Source organism: Pelecanus crispus, chromosome 6 (assembly GCF_030463565.1).
Source record: "Pelecanus crispus isolate bPelCri1 chromosome 6, bPelCri1.pri, whole genome shotgun sequence".
In the NCBI taxonomy this organism is placed as follows: domain Eukaryota; kingdom Metazoa; phylum Chordata; class Aves; order Pelecaniformes; family Pelecanidae; genus Pelecanus; species Pelecanus crispus.
This window is the reverse complement of record NC_134648.1, coordinates 66,781,885-66,799,875: the sequence shown is the minus strand read 5'-3', so window position 1 is coordinate 66,799,875 and position 17,991 is coordinate 66,781,885. Positions and strand designations below refer to the sequence as shown.

General features: G+C 42.5%; 1 protein-coding gene across 4 annotated transcripts; it reads right to left on the bottom strand.

Annotated features, from left to right (window-relative positions):
• Window positions 1-816: 816 nt before the first annotated feature.
• Window positions 817-12,079, bottom strand: SNAPC1 (small nuclear RNA activating complex polypeptide 1). Of its 4 annotated transcripts, none has more exons than XM_075712768.1 (10): window positions 11,952-12,079; window positions 11,084-11,243; window positions 9,880-10,020; window positions 9,303-9,407; window positions 8,122-8,280; window positions 7,084-7,158; window positions 6,350-6,412; window positions 5,221-5,362; window positions 2,761-2,844; window positions 817-920 (listed from the first exon to the last, which is right to left on the bottom strand). In XM_075712768.1, the coding sequence occupies exons 1-10, from the start codon at window positions 12,077-12,079 to the stop codon at window positions 886-888; spliced, it is 1,092 nt and encodes a 363-aa protein (XP_075568883.1). In that variant the 3' UTR covers window positions 817-885. The 4 variants fall into 4 exon arrangements, with proteins under 4 accessions (XP_075568883.1, XP_075568884.1, XP_075568885.1 ...); XM_075712769.1 differs by having other exon boundaries at window positions 817-917; XM_075712770.1 differs by lacking the exon at window positions 2,761-2,844.
• Between the last annotated feature and the right edge of the window lie 5,912 nt (window positions 12,080-17,991).

The window sequence follows — 17,991 nt, the reverse complement described above, 5'->3', positions numbered from 1 at the left end:
GGGTATTTAAGGCTATAGCCTTACAGGGCTGAATGATGACACCAATTCTAGTGCTTGTTGTTTACAGAAAATACTCCAGCTTAGGATTCTCAGTCTGTTTGCTTTTTCTGCAGTACCGTTGCCTAGCAATCACTTCCCCATTCTGTACCTGTTCTCAGTACTGAACTTCACGTTTATTTCCACACCCACTTCTTCCACATCACCTCTCCACTTCATAACGATCATTTTGAATTCTAGTCCTGTCCTTGTACAGCTTAGGGTCATCTGCAGAATTAATAAATGCACATTATAATTCTTCATTTGAATATCCAATGATACCAGATCTGCTGGAGACAGAGTACAATAAAAGGCTTATCACCAAGTTCATTTCCCACATCTGTGGGATCAAACCATGATAACCATTGCTGAAATTGCACACTAGAAAATGGAGCAAGCAAACTGTGAAAAATAATTTATTGTACTAATTTTAAACGGTCAGTAACCTTAATTTTGTGTTCAGAGATAAACAATTCCAAACATGTCTCATACAGGCAAATATTTTGTGAGCTGTTTTTTTAACAGCCTCAGCTAAAAACATCGTTGCAGATCAACATGAGTGCCAAGTGATAACTCACATTGTACAAACTAAATACAACAAGCAACCATCTTCTCTTTCCATCTCAAACTTTGTCTCCCACAAGAAGCATTCACCAGGTAAAGGCAGGCACCAGGTGCTGTACCATGAGACAGCTAAGGTATACCAGTCACTACCAGTATTCCAGTGTCACCTGTAGTTCCGGTCCCAGACACTTCTTGACGTTCAAAGGCATCCAAAACATTGATTTTACGTCTGACATTTACATTTTGTCATTAAAATTAACATTAGTGCTTCTCCAACTGGATCCTCTAGCATCTTCTTTTTCTCTTGGGGAGAGATACTTCTGAAAGGAAATAAAGAGATTTTTCTGACAAGCTTTTCAATCTACCTTCCCTCATGGGAATAATTAAAGTAGAATTAATTCTGCCCAGGAAAGGAAATTAATTAGATGAGCTCTTGAGATCCCCTCCCAATCTCTCTCCCCATGGCTTTAAATATGAAAAAAAATCTTTCTAGATTTTACAGCACACTATCATTCCAAATATCAACTAAAATTCCATTGATGAACAAAATACTGTCCTTCAAAACTTATTCAATCTTGAGAGCTTCCTGCTCCTCATGAACACCTTTAAGATTTCATTGCAAATTTGACAAATTGGATACTCACAAAATTAAGCACAAAATACCTGAAGAGATTGCTTATAGTTATTTTTAATGCTTCAGAATTTGCTGGCAAATTCTGAGAAATGGAGAATATTCCTGATATAGAATGAAACTTTTTGTCCACAACAATTTGAAGGACAAGTAAGTAAATTAAGTACAATATTAAAACACAGCATTGTGCCTTCAATCTGATCATTTAATTCACATTGTCTACAACTAAGGTGATCAGAGAATGTAATCTCATTTCAGTACTACAAGATGCTCTTTTGCTTTTAAAAAGAGCAAATATAAATGTGCTACCTCACTACAAATGTATTTTAATAGTTATTATGCTCCCTTGTATGAAATATCCTTCCATTACATACAATTTTGGATAGTAAATTAACTTCAAAAGATACACTCCTCACACTCATCTATGTCCTTTAAAGCCTTCCAGAAGCTGCACTTAACCCTTTGCTCCCCCTTTAAGCAACCTAATTAAATCCTATTCTTTCAGGTTAAGAACCAGTACCTCTGGTCTATCAAGTCTGCCTTCTACTACATAAGCAAGACCCATCAGTCTTAGACTAGCTAAAACTGCCAGTGGAAATCACACCTGGCCAGCTCCTCTCCCAGGAACACCACTCGTGTTCGAGCCATGGCAGCAAAGCAGTACCCTCAAGATAAAGACAACGCAATTTGCTTTGTACAGTGTCTGTTCCATGGTGCTTATATTCTCTTCAAGAAATACTGAGAACAGACCCTGGAGTTTCTGAGTTGCAGACCAGTTCAAGATCATCTAACATCTCAATTTGTACTACATGCATTTGATGCTTCCGTAGAGCAACTCCACCACCAGCTTTAAGAAACCTGCTTTAGCGTTGCTTCCAAATAAAAATTACATTATTTCCAGTAACATGAGTGATAGCAAAGTCATCCACTCTGGTGCTGTGGTTCCCAGAATCCTACCCCACCTATGTCAGACAACTTCTAATATAGCAAAGGACACTATTACTGTACACGTATACCGGAACTCAGTCCTTGAAGCACTGCCTAGCTGAAAGTAAGGCTATAGGGGAAACCGCTATGTCCCCTCACTTCCACAAAGGTGAAGGCACCAAGGGCAATTCTGACCTCCAGCACAGGTTACGTAAGTTCCCAGAACTACGAGAACAGGTATCTTCTGTAAGTTGGGAAATGACTGAAAAATCACTTTTCCCTATACACTGGAGCTCTTCAAGCCAGATTTGCATTAGAGAAGAGCAAGTCTCCTTTAAACTGAACCAATTTTAACTCTGAACACACTATAATGAAATCTACCTAGAAAAAAACATGACTTGCAGGACTTTGCCACAAGGTATGTGCTTGAAACTTCATTACAGAGCAAAGCCTCAATTTTCTTGCAACTATTTACAGGCTAAAAACTAACCTAGCTTTTGCAAGGCAGCAACACATGGTCCAAAATATGAGCTTTAGTTTCAGAAAAATACAGTGTAGTAGAAAAACAAGTCACTGGTTTGTTAGAATCTCAATCATTGTACCTTGTTCATCCGAGTTATCTTCCTCTGTGATTATAGGCATCCCAATATGCCGAGTAACAGTTTCCTTTGCCACTTGCATTTCACCTGCAGATAGATATTTTAGGAAAAACTGTCAGCTTTTTTTTTTGCTTCTACATCTCAGGTCCAGCAGTTAAAAGATTGTTCACTTGCTAGTCAAAGGCTGTGGAGAAACACCTCCATTTCACACTACCTTCATATGGCTCACTAAAGAAACCTGCAATAACAAGTAATTAACACTACACATTTAAAGCATACTAATCACCAACTCAGCCCAGAGACAATTCAAAATGCCCTTATTCCTCTCCAACACTTCATCTACTGTTTGAAAGTGAAGCAGAGGCAACATCACCTAATGCCCCCCTCTGAAGAGGGTTGAATTTTCTCAGTAACTTCTTTTCTAGCAGCAGCCAAGTAAGTCAGAAAACAGAGTTTGGAACTTTGAAATGAAATCCCTGTCTTTCAACTAAAGTTCATTCAAAACTATTTTGTTGTTCAATTTAATTTAACCTTTAATAAGTAAATTAAAACTTAAACTTTTAAACTTGTATCAGTTTAAAAGTTGGATATCAGAAAGACGATTTCCTTCAGAGAAGTAATTTCCCATGTTTTCAGAACAGGGAGACAAAGACATCTAAAGAAAGTCCTGGAAGACAAAAAAAAAGATGGATAAGCAGGGATGTGCAAATACCTAGAAAGTAGAACTGCACCAATCCAGATGACATAAATGCCATGATAGTAAAATAACTAAATCAATCACTGGTCAGTTCAGATATACCAAAGATCAGCAACACCAGATAGGATCTCTCCAACAGAGACCTGAAATAGATAGCTGATCTCCCTCTCCTTCCTCACCTTCTCTTTTGATCTAACGAAGACCCTCACACCAGGTCTTATACTTCTCTCACATCAAAATGAGTCAGTCCTCAAGTTCTGAGACTTGATCTCTTTCAGAATATATTAACATAAAGGATGACACCATGCAACAAGAACCCACATAAGTGGCTAATCCTTCAAGTTCTTGGCCTCAGCATCATACTTTCAACAAACTTCACAAATAACAGAAATGAAAAAGATATTAATTTAGCAGCTTTGGATCAGGTAAGTAAATTTTTTTGAAAAAGTTCTGGCCTGAGGCAGAAAGGAGTTCCCAGTCCAATTTTCTTACTTTTAAAAAGATTCTCCATATCCTTGCTTACTCCATTACATTCTGTTTGTATTTATTCTCTCTATAGGCATTTTCACTCTGTAGGCAGCCATTCTTGTCACCCACAAAATTCTATCCTCTCCACAGCATTCAAGGGGAGATTTAATATTCCATAGTATTTCTTGTTAAAAGTCTGAATCTTTTTCTGACTACATTAAGCAAGGGCCTTCACTGAGCACATACAGGGACATCCCAATGCTTCTTATATCAGCATAGATAAACCAGAACGATATCAAGTACGAGCAGTTAAAAGTATTTCCTCCCAGGGTGTGTTTCAAAATAAGAAAAAAGGTCCCAAAGATTGAACGTAAGTACTCTGTACCTGTTTTAAAAAAGTTTGCTCCTTAAAATCAGTTTTATTCCTAGCTAAAATTATAATGGTCAGGAGAAAGAAAATAGAATTACAGAACAGAACCACAAAAACCGAGTCACAGGTGTATAAAAAAAACCTCTATAAACTAAACAAATCTAGGACTGTTATAATGTACTAATTGCAATACTGAGATTAAGGAAACAATTTGATAAGAGTTTTGAAACTACGTCAGTTGTTGACAAAAGATTTGAATTCACATGGAAGTACTAAAAATTTCAGTAACAAAAGATAAAATAAATAACAAGTTATCAGATGGAAGGAAAATGACTGAAGTGATAGTGCAGGTACTAGTCTTACAAAGCAATCATCGTCATTAAGATATCAGCATCATTTTCTCTTCGGAAATATTAGAGGATATTCCCTCAAGAGCTCAGGAACAGAATAGAAACAAGCAAGGTTTATTTTGGATTTCATGAAGATAGTATGAACTATTAGAATTATGATAGGCTGATTTTCATCAAAAAGATAGCTTCAAAAGTAGAAGCCATCTGTCAGAAGAAGAAACAGTTAGACACATATCTTAATCTCCAGGATGTTTGTTATATGGCAATAGGAGAAATTAAGACACTGCTACACAGGGCATGCTTTTCCAAGATCATGCCTTTCCAGAGAAAAATTAGCAGGACTATGTATGAGACTTCAGATTAACAATAAACTGCATGAATTCACGTTGTCTTGCTACCTGACGAGAGTGTGGAAAACAGACAGAAAGGTTCAGTTACAATAGGGGTATCACAAAACATTTCTTTAACCTTCTATCTCCACTGATCAACAGTGAAATTTAACCCAGCTGCCTCAGCTAGCAAAGCAACGGATAAACTTCTGCAGTCTCTCCAGGTTCACAAATGCAATAGAGAAGTACCTTTGATTTCCAAAGAATCTCTCCTCCTTGCTGGCTGTGGTCTCCTACTGTTTTTTTTACTTCGGTTTGGAGATTTCCCATAATTCAATCCTGATTCAGAAGATTCTAATTTTACTTGACGATGCCTTCTGGATTTGGAAGCCTAGAACCCAAACATACATATGAACAATACAAAAAAGCTAAACTTCTACAGCCAGATATTACTGTATGTCACGCAGTACTTTACAAGTCAGCAAGGACCAAAGCACCAAGTTCCATGTCAGGGTGGAGAAGGGATGGAAGGAGCGGGAGGGATGGAAGCGGAGGATTCCCACTAGTTACTGTTCTTCAGTTTTAACAGGACAATGCCCTTCTATGATTTAATGGGTGTTATCACTTAAAATTCAGGTAATGAAACATTCATTTATTTTCAAACCATTCTCTCTTGGCATCAACCTACACCATGTTGCACACTGCTGTGTGCAAGCAAAAGCAACGCTTCCAGAAACTGCTGCACCATAAAGCCTCCTTACTGTCATATTTTGCTTAGGGGCCTAGAAAACAGTATTACTGCATATTCACAAGTCTGAACTATTGTACATTCCAGAGCTCTGTTTCATTTAATAATGCATTTTTCAATAAGAGATTTTAATAAACAAGGAAAGTTGTGATGTTTCTCATAGGCCTGCTATAAAAAAGACAAATCAAAAATATTTTTAAAGTAGCAGTTATTGACACAATGTTTCCCAGAACTTCCAACTGACTTTAAACCCCCAAGTTCCATTTTCGCAAGCATCTTCAGAGACTGCAATATCTAAGCTTCAAGGAATTTGAGCAATTAAACTCACGAGTATTTTTATTCCACCTATTTAAAATTCCATCTACTTAAACAGAGCGTAGACACTGAAAGATACCTTGTAAATTAAAATCCCCCAAGCATAGAGTATATCTGCAATGTTTCCATAAATCTAACAGGAATAATAAGAGCTTCAGGTTTCCCCAATGTGTTAGGAAAACTAGAACATTCAACGGCTGAATTACACAGTGCAATTTTGACTCATTCCTTTCTGACTCAGCATTTACGTTAAACTGGTACTTAAAACTGTTCTTTAAAAATAAATACATCCCTATCATCAAATTTTGTACCTACCTCGACAACTGCAGAGTAAGACCTGTATTTGATTCTAGCCAATGCATTTGCTCTTTCAGAACCCTGCAAAGAAACAAAGAGATCAGTCAGAAAAAGTTTTCATGTTCTATTATAGCAGTATTGAAATGAAGTATCACATCAGACAATCACTTGAGTAATATCTCACTACAGCTGTAATTCTATAATTATAATTAGTTCTATATAATTAGAATGCCGCCAAACTGTTGCTTAAAGAAAAAAAAAGTTCGAATTTCGTTAAAAAGGCAGACTATAATTCTGGTTGCCTTCACTGTTACAAAGCCCAGGAGGAGAAAATCAAATTTGAAACTTCACATCTTACTCAAATTCAAAGTTGAAATAAGCAGGTAAGTACAATATGAGATAATTTTGTAGCATAAAAAATGGATATTGCATTTAGTTGAAACTCCAGGAGGAACCATAAAGGAGTCTGGCCAAGAAAATATAGCTCTTTCCCCTCCTTACCTGAAAGAGACTTTTTATTATGAGCATCCAAAAGCTATCACCCCAGTGAATGCTCACAGCTTAAGAGAAAACAATGAAATTTAAAACCAAACCAAAACAAAAAAACCCAACCCAACCAGCCCCACCAGCTATTCCTGTAACTTACTTTGACACTATCAAGCCTTGACACACACTGCTTAGCCTGTGATCCAAAGTCAAAAAACTACTGGATTTGGCCTGCACAACATAGCAAACTAGTTCATTTTTCTTACCTCTGATTCTAGCAAAGTCCCTTCTTCCTTTTTGTTTGATATTTCATCAGTTTCTTTAGCATTTAGGAATAATTTCTGAAAAAAACAAACCCACGCACAAAATAATTTTCTAAAATGTCTGTCATATACAAGTCAGCTCAAATCCAAGAACTGTGAAAAACAAAACAAGAATTTACATATATGCCCATTTTCTTCATCGATTTTACACTATGGCCTTTCCTTGATCCAAGAATAAGTGTCACTGAGGTGCTGGAGCGTGTTCAGAGAAGGGCAACAAGGCTGGTGAAGGGTCTGGAGCACAGGTCTTATGAGGAGCGGCTGAGGGAACTGGGGTTGTTTAGCCTGGAGAAGAGGAGGCTGAGGGGAGACCTTACTGCTCTCTACAACTACCTGAAAGGAGGTTGTAGTGAGGTGGGTGTTGGTCTCTTCTCCTATGTGGTTAGTGATAAGACAAGAGGAAATGGGCTCAAGCTGCGCCAGGGGAGGTTTAGGTTGGAAATTAGGAAAAATTTCTTTACAGAAAGGGTGGTAAATAATTGGAACAGGCTGCCCAGAGAGGTGGTAGAGTCACCATCCCTGGAAGTGTTCAAAAAACGGGTAGATGTGGCACTTTGGGACATGATTTAGTCCAGTCTACCCTTGATTGGCTTAGAGTAGACTTGGTAGTGTAGGTTAATGGTTGGACTGGATGATCTTAAAGGTCTTTTCCAACCTAAACGATTCTATGATTCTATGATTCTATAAGACAAGAATAAGTATTTCATATGGTCATTCTAATACTGCCCCTAAGTCGCATCTTCCAGGGCCTACCTCTCAGCAATCACTTATGTTATCATAGAGGCGGTACCAGATACAAGTCTATGTCCTTCTCCCCATACCATAACTCCACCTAGGGTTTTACTCATTCCATGTCTTCAGTGTTACAGTTCCCTCTACTTAAGTCTGAGGTTTATGAAGTATGCACAGAGGTAATTACACCGAGACAGTTCTTACATGTTCACACAATCTGTTAAGTTGCCACAGCACAGTATTACCTACCATTCTGTTCTGCTGCCATTTCTGATGTTCCAAGGTTATGTCTTTAAGAGTAACTACAAATTCATCTTTTATCAAGCTCAGGGCCTTGTCTGGCTGGGATTTGTCAGCTGAAATGACACACTTCATTTTCTGATAGTGGTCATGAATATTCATCAGTTCCTAAAATAAAAAACAGAGAAGACTCTCAGGAAAAAAAGATCCCAGCAGTAAAGCAGTATTAGTCCTCGGTGAACAAAACCAGGGTTATACAAACCATTCTAAGGAGACCACTGAACTAGCAGGAGTGTTAGGAACAGATGCTGTTTGTATCAGTTCAGTTCTAGGGAGTCTAGCAATACTGCTACCTAGCACTGTCTCATCAGTCCATCAAATAAGCAAAAAAAGAAAGAGTATCTTTCATTTTTTAAACTAAGAAAGAAGCCTCAGTGATATTCAGGATCAGTGTTCACAGAGGTTTCATTCTGATATGGTGGTCTATTTCCATCTCTTTGGAGGAAGCATTTTAATTCCTCCTTTTGAGGAAGGTCTTCTCACCCTGTCATTTCACGGATTACTGATTTTTGTATCACTGTAGTGAACGTTACTGATGATACATATTTGCTAGCATCCACTGGAAAAACCTGTAAACAAAGATCTATTACTGAGAGACAATGAGCAATATAAGAACATACACTTGGCTTGAACTACTCCATTTTTTAAAAAATGTATCACATATTAAACAAAACCAAGTTTTAAAAGGAGAAATAAAGGTTAGAGAAGGCTATAAACTTGCAGATGAGTAAATTTATATCACTGCAAGTATCAAGCCTCCAGCTGCAACCTGCAGACGTATCAAAACAACCATGCTTCCCCCCACCCGCTGTTTTCCATTTTTCTCTGCCTAAGTGAGAGCTGACCATTTATACCCTTCCCCTTTTACATCTTACTGAGGCAAAACCATAAAACATTAGAGCATATTTCAGTATTGAAAAAGGTACCACAATCCTTCCAAAATAAATGCTGTGTTTCTAAGTGTTCAGTAAAATTGCTGGCACAGACTATTACCCTAGTCTGCATTCCATAAGAAGACTTACAAAGGACAAGACCATGCTAATTGGAGAAGTTATAGCTCTTGGACAACAGAAGAAGACAAAACAAAGAAAACCCTCAGTGATTAAGCTGTAGTTTAAAAGCTCCTGTACCTCCAATACGTCATTAGTGATGAGGCTGTTTACTCTGTTACTTGGGTCCTTAAATTCCTCTTTAAATTCGTTTTCCTGAATCTTCTTCTTAGTTCTGTAGTTTAACTAAAGGAAGAGACAATGCTTTGTAACTTAAACAGCAAACTTAAAATGGCACCTCCTCTTGAAAATTCCTACTGCATATCCAACCATCAAGAGATGCTGAAAGGCACAAAACCATCTCATCAGCAATAGCACGCAGCTTTACTGTCAAGTGCTCAGTCAGCATTTTTCAAAAATTATTCCCTAGTCAGGAATTGAGTCCAGCACCCAGACTCAGGAATTTGACACTTCCACAACTTATAAGACATTTCAAATCTAATAAGAACATCAGATACTGAAAAAAATATTTTCAGGTGAGAAGCATGCTACGTTCAAACGTCCTCTAAGCTTTATGTCACATACTTAGCTACATAAAGCAAGACATATTACATCACAGCATCAAAGCTAAACTAAACACGAGTGCCGCTGAACTGTCAGCCATCGAAAGCTGAAGATATTTTATTAAAAATGGTAATTCATTAATGTAATAACTCACTAGCTTTGGCATTGCTGTGAAATGGAACGCTCTGGCAAGTCGCAGTGTCCTAAAGATGTAGGCTGCATCGTAATGCTGGGAGTCTATCAGATCCTGTTGAAATCTCTGGATTTCAGGCCAATCCTTGAGTGCAATTCTGATCTGCAACAAAACAGTTGTATACTGTCATACCTACCTGCAGATTTCAACAAATAAAAGTCATGTTAAATATTCTCACTGCAGCTGCTTGCTTTGACAGTGACATGGACCACAAGTCCTCTTCGACATTTGAAAAAGTTAACTCTTCACATTCCAAGATGCCTGAAACAATACACACCCTGGAGACTCTCACTCACTAGATGATTAGGAAATACTACTTGTGCCATGATTTGCTGCCAGTGAAATGCTCATAAAAGTATCCCTATCTTCTTGCTTGCCTTCCTCTCCTGTGTACTCTGCCCACTTCATTTTCCCTCTACCTAAGTTAGGTTCTTTGATAATTCCTGGACTTTCTAACAGTTGCTATATAGCAGTGGTTTTTAAATTCCCTGAATTCATCTCCATAAAAGGTATTGAGTTCTTTGAAGTTAAGATATGAGATGTAATGGCACCATTGTAGAATACTCAAACTTCAGTTTCTTATTTAAAGATTTTGGACTCAATTGTGCATATGCACACAACATACATCACACAGTTTCCAAGTAAACCACTTCTCCTTGCACTGAGTTTCCAGCTCCTTCATATACCGGTCTCCTGTCGCAGAAGCAGCAAGGAGACATGTCATTCAGGCATTCACCCTTTCAACCCATTTACAAATCCCACTTCTGGTTAACAGGAACTGGAAATAATTCAGTCAGTCTTCACTCTGTTGAAATTCTAAGGAATAATAGACTTCTCCACAGAGCTGATGAGCACATTCTCTGTTCCCATTTTGAAAGCTCATCTTCCTCATTTTTGAACAGAGATTTTCCTATCTGGCAAACAAGATTTCTGAGATCACAGCTACAATTTAGGAGGTATATGCAGTATTTTAGTCACCACCATGTAAGTCCTCAAACCCAAAGGTGTCTGAAAGGCTACCTTTTCCAAAGGCACCATCTGGTTCTAAATATTTTAAGAAAGTGAGAGAAAATGGCCTATCCATTTATGATGGCAAAGTAGACAGAGTTCTAGCATATATCTTACTTCTAGTATCTCCTGAGAATAAAACCTCAAGAACAATTACCGTCTGTTTTGGCTGGCAAAGCTGTGTATTGTAGAGCCCATACAAAAGGTACAGAGCACCAACTCGAATCTGGAAAGCATACGGGGGCAAGAAGTACTGCTGTGCCAGTTCTAAAGTCTTCTTTGTGAGCTTATTCCTCTCCAAAGCTCTTATTCTACCACTAAAGTAAAGAAAAAGGAAGCATGTTAAAGCAAGTAACTGTGAAAGGGCAGGCTTTAGAAAATCCATAACGCAGAAACAAGTTTTTTTAGGTTTTTTAAAACATATTACCATATGGCTCATGTTCTGGGAAGTCTTCAAAGATGGCCAGACCTTAAGCTCTCACACAACACTGCATGAAATTCCTTGTATCAAATTAGGTGTAAAGTGAAAAATGAAATACCCTCCAACTGTATTTTTTAATCTCACGTTATGAGCATTGCATCGAACTCCCTGAAGCATCAGCGTTCAAGTCACATGCGTTACTAATGTACAAAATAAACTGAACTAATAACTGCTTTTCAGCATTACACAGGGATCGATGCTTTATTGCCATTTACCTACGCACCAGCCGGGCAAACCTTTTCCAAAAACTATGCCTGCAGGGAAACACGGCTCGTCAACACCCTCCCTTAAGGCCCCCCCGCACTACCAAGGGGCAAGCTCAGCAGCGGGGAGCCCCCGCTGTGGGTTTTGGGAGGGGGAGGACAGACTCCGGGGCAAGGCTCAGCCGCCCGGCACCGCGCAGAGAGACGCGAGAGGGCGGCCGGACCCGGTATCTTTCGAGCCGGCGCCGCGCAGGGCGGCTCGCAGCGGCCAGGCCGCTGAGGCGGCCCGGAGGGCAGCGCGGGCCCGGCGGCGGGCGGGCCGGCCGGGGCCCCTCACTCACTGGAAGATGGTGTGGAAGCGGCGCTCCCGCCACAGCTCGGCGAAGCGCTCGAACCGGACGGTGTCGGCCTCCTGGAAGGCGCCGAGCAGCTCCTCGCAGTCCGCCTGCAGCCCCGGCACCGCGCTCATGGCCCCGGCGCCGCGCTCGCCCCGCCGCCGGCCCGCACCCCCCCCCCCACCCGGGCGCCTGCGCAGCCTCCCCGCGCATGCGCGCTGCCCGCGGCCGGGCGGTGCCGCTGCGGGCCCCCGGGTGCGGGGGAGCGGCCCCCTCAGCGGGCCGGGCCCCGGGGGCGGCTGTGCCCGCTGCCCCGCGCACCCCTCGGCCGGCCCCGGGGCGCCGTCGGGAGGAGGGGGCTTGGGCGGGAAGGAGCGGCCGGCGGGTTCGGCCAGGCAGCCGCCGCCGCACGGCAGCCCCGGGGAGCCTGGGCGTGCCGGTAGGGGCTTCGCCGCTCCCCGCACCTGTCCCCGCAGCAGCCCGCCGGCCGGCAGCCCCGGGCGCGGCGGGGTCTTCTGAGGGAGAGCGGGGCCCGGCCGTGCCGCGCCGCGCCGCCACGCTGCGGGCCGGAGGCGCCCCGCGAAGGGCTCCTGCCGGGCCCCTGCGCTGCCGGGGGCCGGTTCGGCGGCCGAGCCCCCCCCGCCCAGCGCTGCTCGCCGGCGGCGGGGAGCAGGCCCGGCCGGCGGGGCACGGCGGCCGCGGGCAGCCCCGTTTCCGCCTGAGCGAGCGCGGCGGGCGGGGGATCAGCCGGCGGCCGCCCCCTTCGAGCCGAGGGGCGGCGTGCCGCCCGCGCCCCGCATGCACGGCCACACGTAGGCGGCCGGGGCGAGCGGGGCGGGCGGGGAGGGGGCCGTGGCTGCCGAGCCGCACGTAGGGTGGGTGGGCGCGGCCTCGCCGGCGCGGAGCCGGGCGGCGGGGGCTCTTCTGCCCAGCGCCCGTCGGGGCGAGCGGCTCCCGCGGCGGCTGGGGAGAGGAGCGCAGGCAGCGGAGAGCCCCGCGCCCCGGGTGAGTACGGACCCGCGGCGGCGGGGGGAGGCGGGCGAGCGGCGGCTCGGGGCGCTCGCCAGGTGTTTTTTGGGGGAGTGGGTTCTGGCGCCGTCTTCTCCGGGGAGCCCCGCGGCGCTTCCCGGGAGGGTTTAAGGACGGGGCTCCCCGGCTGCAGGGCGCCCTTGCCGCGATCGGCGCCCGCGGGCGGAGTCGCCGCCGGGGCTTGGCCGGAGGCGGTCTGCGGGCAGCCTGCGGGAGCGGGGCCCCGGCCCCGGCCTCGGCGGGGAGCGCGGCCCCGGCCTCGGCGGGGAGCGCCCGGGTGCTGCCGCAGCCGCGGGCCGAGCGCTGGGCGGGGGGGGGGGGTTTGCCCCCGCGCTCGGGAAAGCGTCGCGGGTGGGGAAGGGCGCGTAGGAAAAGCAGCGAAGCCGCACGGGAGGGTGCGGAGACCTGCGGGAGTTTCGCACCGTGACCGGGCTAAGGATTGACGTTTCGCTTTCTCAAATAATCATGCGCTGCAAAACGAATTCTAAAACTGCTGGGGCTGTGATGTTCTCCAGTTCACCGTTAGCATCAACCAATTGATCTAAAGGTCGCTCCTTCAAGCTATCAGCTCCCACAATGACAGCAGCTTCCACAACGCTTCAGGCGCGAAAGCATCCTGCCGTATCTATTACATTTCCCAAAGGGTTCCTTTTAGTTGCCTGTACGGATGAGCAGGAAATGAATGGCCATCAGCTAAACAGCTGATGTCCTTAAGCACCGCTCGTTGCCACTTTCACGGATTGTAGGAACAGCAGCATTAGCAGAGCATATACATATGAACTGGGCAGGTTTTAGCAGCCGCAGGGGGAAAGCCGCACCTGCTGGGTTTTGGTTTGGCTTTTTTTTCTTCTTCTTCTTTTCTGAAAAGACATTTTCATCTATCATTTGGATTCGTGTTTAGGGACATAGGGCAGTGACCCCGCTCATCCCGTATGTGACCCTGTCTTCAACAGATTGTAGCGATTTTGAAACAGAACGCCAGCACTGTTGGGAAAACAGTTATAATGTAATCTCCCCAATGTACTCAAGGATTCAAAGTACAAGCAAGTTAATAATTGACACATCATGGAGCCAGTTCATCGTTACTTACAGGTCAAGCCAAGCCCTACTTAGTTACAGGAGTTATCCCTTCATTTAAAAGGAGCGGAAGAACTTGGCTCTGGAGTGATGCAGCATTTGTAAAGCTTGAGTGTGTTTTCTGGTTTTTGTATTTTGAGCGTGCAGCGAGTGTTGTAATTTCTCAGAGATGGTCTTTCAAGAAACGCTAGATGGAATTTTTTTTTTCCCCCTAAGGCAGATGGGGCTGCATATCATGATGCTTTCATTGTGCAAGATGATGTAAGATGTAGTGAGGATGAGACTGTTGTGCCCATATGTTAACGTGTGCTAAGTCTTTCCTTGCAGAAAGTTTGGCTAGAGTGTAAAGAATGAAAATGCAGAGGAATAAAAAAAAGCAAGTGTATCTTTGTAGAATTCTCCTTCTGTGGTGTATACAATGAAATACAGTGTCAATTTTTAGGCTAATTCCTACTCCAATCTTCTTGGCAAATTGTGTGTTTTCATCTAGTGCTCCTTCAGATTTTTCATTAGTACATTTTAATTCTTAATAGACTGCCTTCCAAACTAAAAAAAAGAAAAAAAAATTAAAAAATTAGGTGATGTAAGGAAGAGTGTGCTGGTTACTCCGTCTTCTTCATATTCTTGTTTAACTCCTAAACAAAAGGATGAAGTCCTGTTTGCCCTATTAATTCCTAGCTTGTAAGTTACAAGTTAAAAAGCCATTTATCCTGCATAGAAATAAATAACAGGGGGTTCTCCAGTTGCACATGGCACAAGACAACTTTTTTTTTTTAAATACCTTGTACGATTGTAGCAGAATGTGTTTTCAATTTGAAAACGTGAACATCAATCATGTTTTCATGGATTTTTATGAAAATAAATGATGGATATATTTTATTAGTGTATTCAAACTTCCATATGTACAAATATATCACTAATACCAAATAACAAGATCATATTCTACTGTGACAGCACTTGTACAAGCCTTCTGCTTTCAGACTTCCCAAGAAAGCAAAACATTGCAAAATATTTTTAATTTGTGCAACAGGAAGTGGTATTGATTTAACAAGACAGCAAGAGTCACAAGATCCTGTCAAGTTATTTGCATGTACTGAGAGCAACTGAAATCACCTGGAGCGGTCACCTGGGATTCAAGCTAGTTTCTGTTTTGTTACTAAGGGCATTCTTGATGTGATTACTCGAAGAGGTTTCATGAATGTTCTCTGTCCCTCTGGCTCCACAGCTGTTGCTGTCCTCTCTTTAGCTTCCTACAGGAAAACCTACATAGTCCCTAATGTCTGACTTGTTAAGTTGTATGTGCTTAACCTCTTTTGTTCATGCATGAGGTCTACTTAATCCATGTGGGATAACCACTGTGTCTGAGGTGAACAGGATTCAGCTGTAAGGGCAAGACAGAATTTATAAACACTTTTGGAAAATAGACCACATGTATGCTTAGTGTCAAAGTTTGACTTCAGTAGTAGTTAAGTCAGACCTCAAACATGCAAGGAGTTTTAGTTATGCTGCACAGTGATTATTTAGTTCACTTTAAAAAGTGGTTTTGCCACCTCCATCTTTTAGAATGGGGATGTTGTGGTTTAGCTCCTGTTGGCAACCGAGCCCCACAGAGCCGCTCGCTCACCCTCCTCCCCCAGTGGGATGGGGGAGAGAATCAGAAGGGCAGAAGTAAGAAAACTTGTGGGTTGAGATAAGAACAGTTTAATAATGGAAATAATAGTAATAAAAATTGTGATGAAAAGGAGAATGAGAGAGAGAAACAAAACCCGGGGAGGGGGGGAAGTGATGCAACCGCTCACCACCCACCGACCGATGCCCAGCCAGGCCCTGAGCAGCGATTGCTGCCCCGCAGTTTCTATACTGCCCATGACACCGTATGGTAGGGAACAGCCCTTCGGGCAGTTTGGGTCAGCTGTCCTGGCTGTGTCCCCTCCCAGCTTCTTGTGCACTTGGCAGAGCATGGGAAGCTGAAAAGTCCTTGACTGGCATAAGCACTACCTAGCAACAACTAAACCATCAGTGTGTTATCATTATTATTCTCATACTAAATCTAAAACACAGCACTATGCCAGCTACAAGGGAGAAAATTAACTCTGTCCTCCCCTGTCCTGGTTTCGGCTGGAACGGGTGAAGAGAAAGATCACAAATGTCACAAATTAGAAACAAACCCTCTCTTTTATTGAATTTTATACTGTTACACAATCAAAAAGAAATACAGTCACAAGTATGTCAAAATGTTTCAAGAGAAATATCAATTGCAATACGTTTTACTTGGTTCCAAAAAAGAATTCCATTAAAATATACCACTTCTTCGTGAGAGAATACTGCTATTATTCACAAAATCTACCATACTGTATAAATCCAGTAGCAAACTCTCAAACTTTTTGGTAACTTGGCAAGCCTTGTTCAAGGTAAACAGGGAAGCAGAAGGAAAATGACAACTCATTTCTAGAATTTGGATCAAAAAAATCACAGTTCTCCAGAATGGAGCTTTCCAGGGATTCAAGTGCCTAATTGCTAATGGTGTTGTTAATGAAAGCTGGATACCCAACTGACATGAAGTTCTATGAAAATGGTCTTCCTGGGAAGTACTCCTGGCCTGTGGAATGTTTGTTTTCATGCTGGACAAGTGCAGTTTGAATCATGTGCGTAAGTGCAGTGACATTTGAGTGAGATGTGTGTTCTGTTCGTTAGCAGCTAATCAGCAGGGATGGGAACAGATGCTTGACCTCGGGCACGTCCAGCTATAGCCTGGTTCACAGTGCTTGGGAACTCCCCACTTCCACAGCGCTCTTCAAAGGAAACAGTTCATTCAGCAGTGTAACAGTGGAGAAAGCTTGCCAACAGATACTGTTGAAACAGCCCACATTTCTGCCTTTAGCTACCATTGTTTAGCTGTTTAATTAAACAGCTTTTTAAATAATGAAAAATTACTATTAAATGTGCAGTAGTTTAACCTGATTCCTATGTTGTATTTCATTGCAAGCAGAGCCGACCAATTAATCCAAAATAAGCTTTGAAGTCTTTAAATTGTCACTAGGGTTACATGTAAAGTTTTAATTGTCCTTTCTGGCCTTAATCTGTGATTCTTTTATTCAGTAATTACTTAGGGAGAGTTTAATGTGTGTACACAGACACACAGGAAAGGAAACTGAGTAGCAAGTTGTTTCCATTTCACCCAAAGGTTTTCAAAGATCAACATACAGACCAAACCTGTCTCACTACATGGGAGGAAGGTATGTTAGAAAGGTGTACTTTGGACTCCAGGCTGCCTTAATTTACTCAGTATATTACACCTGAGATCAAGTTACTGGATTGCAGACTTAAGTGACTTCTTGGGAGCTACAGCTATAATCATAACTACTTTCAGGTAAAGGAAGGAATGATGTTGTCATAAATACTACTTTAAAAATTCCTTTCCCTTTTAACAAAACCATCACTGTTGTTGATAAAAACATCAATTAGAATCCATACGTAAAAATAATAATTGTGCTACACCATGAAGAAGGCATAGTTTGGCTACTGCTGTAGTCACAATAACCTTCTGGAAGCTAACTTTGTTATTCTCCTCAGTTTATCTTTCCACATAATCTAGCATGTTTCATATGCAGAAGGAAACCCTATATCTACCTACAGTTTCTTCTTTACTACTGGTGAAGAATAAATGCTCTAATGTAGTGCTTCAACATTTTAAAAGGCAGAAAGTCAAAGAAATTATTCAAAATCACTAAGAAAAGCTTCTAGAATACATTAATTTCTAAATGTTGTCCTCCAAAGTAGGTTTAGAATCATGCTGTGTATTCCTAGAGTCTAAGAAAAAAAAAAAAAAAAAACCCAAACCAACCAACCAAACAAAAAAAGCAGGTAAAAGGTGTACTTCTAGATATTGCAAACTCACATCTGCATTAGGCAAAGCTCTAACAAGGCCAGAGCAATTGTA

Coding starts and splice junctions, on each gene's coding strand:
- SNAPC1 (XM_075712768.1), bottom strand. CDS start 12,079: ATGAGCGCGGTGCCGGGGCTGCAGGCGGACTGCGAGGAGCTGCTCGGC. Junction 11,244..11,951: donor CGCTTCCACACCATCTTCCA/GTGAGTGAGGGG, acceptor TCTTTACTTTAG/TGGTAGAATAAGAGCTTTGG. Junction 8,281..9,302: donor TCACTAATGACGTATTGGAG/GTACAGGAGCTT, acceptor TTTTTATTTTAG/GAACTGATGAATATTCATGA.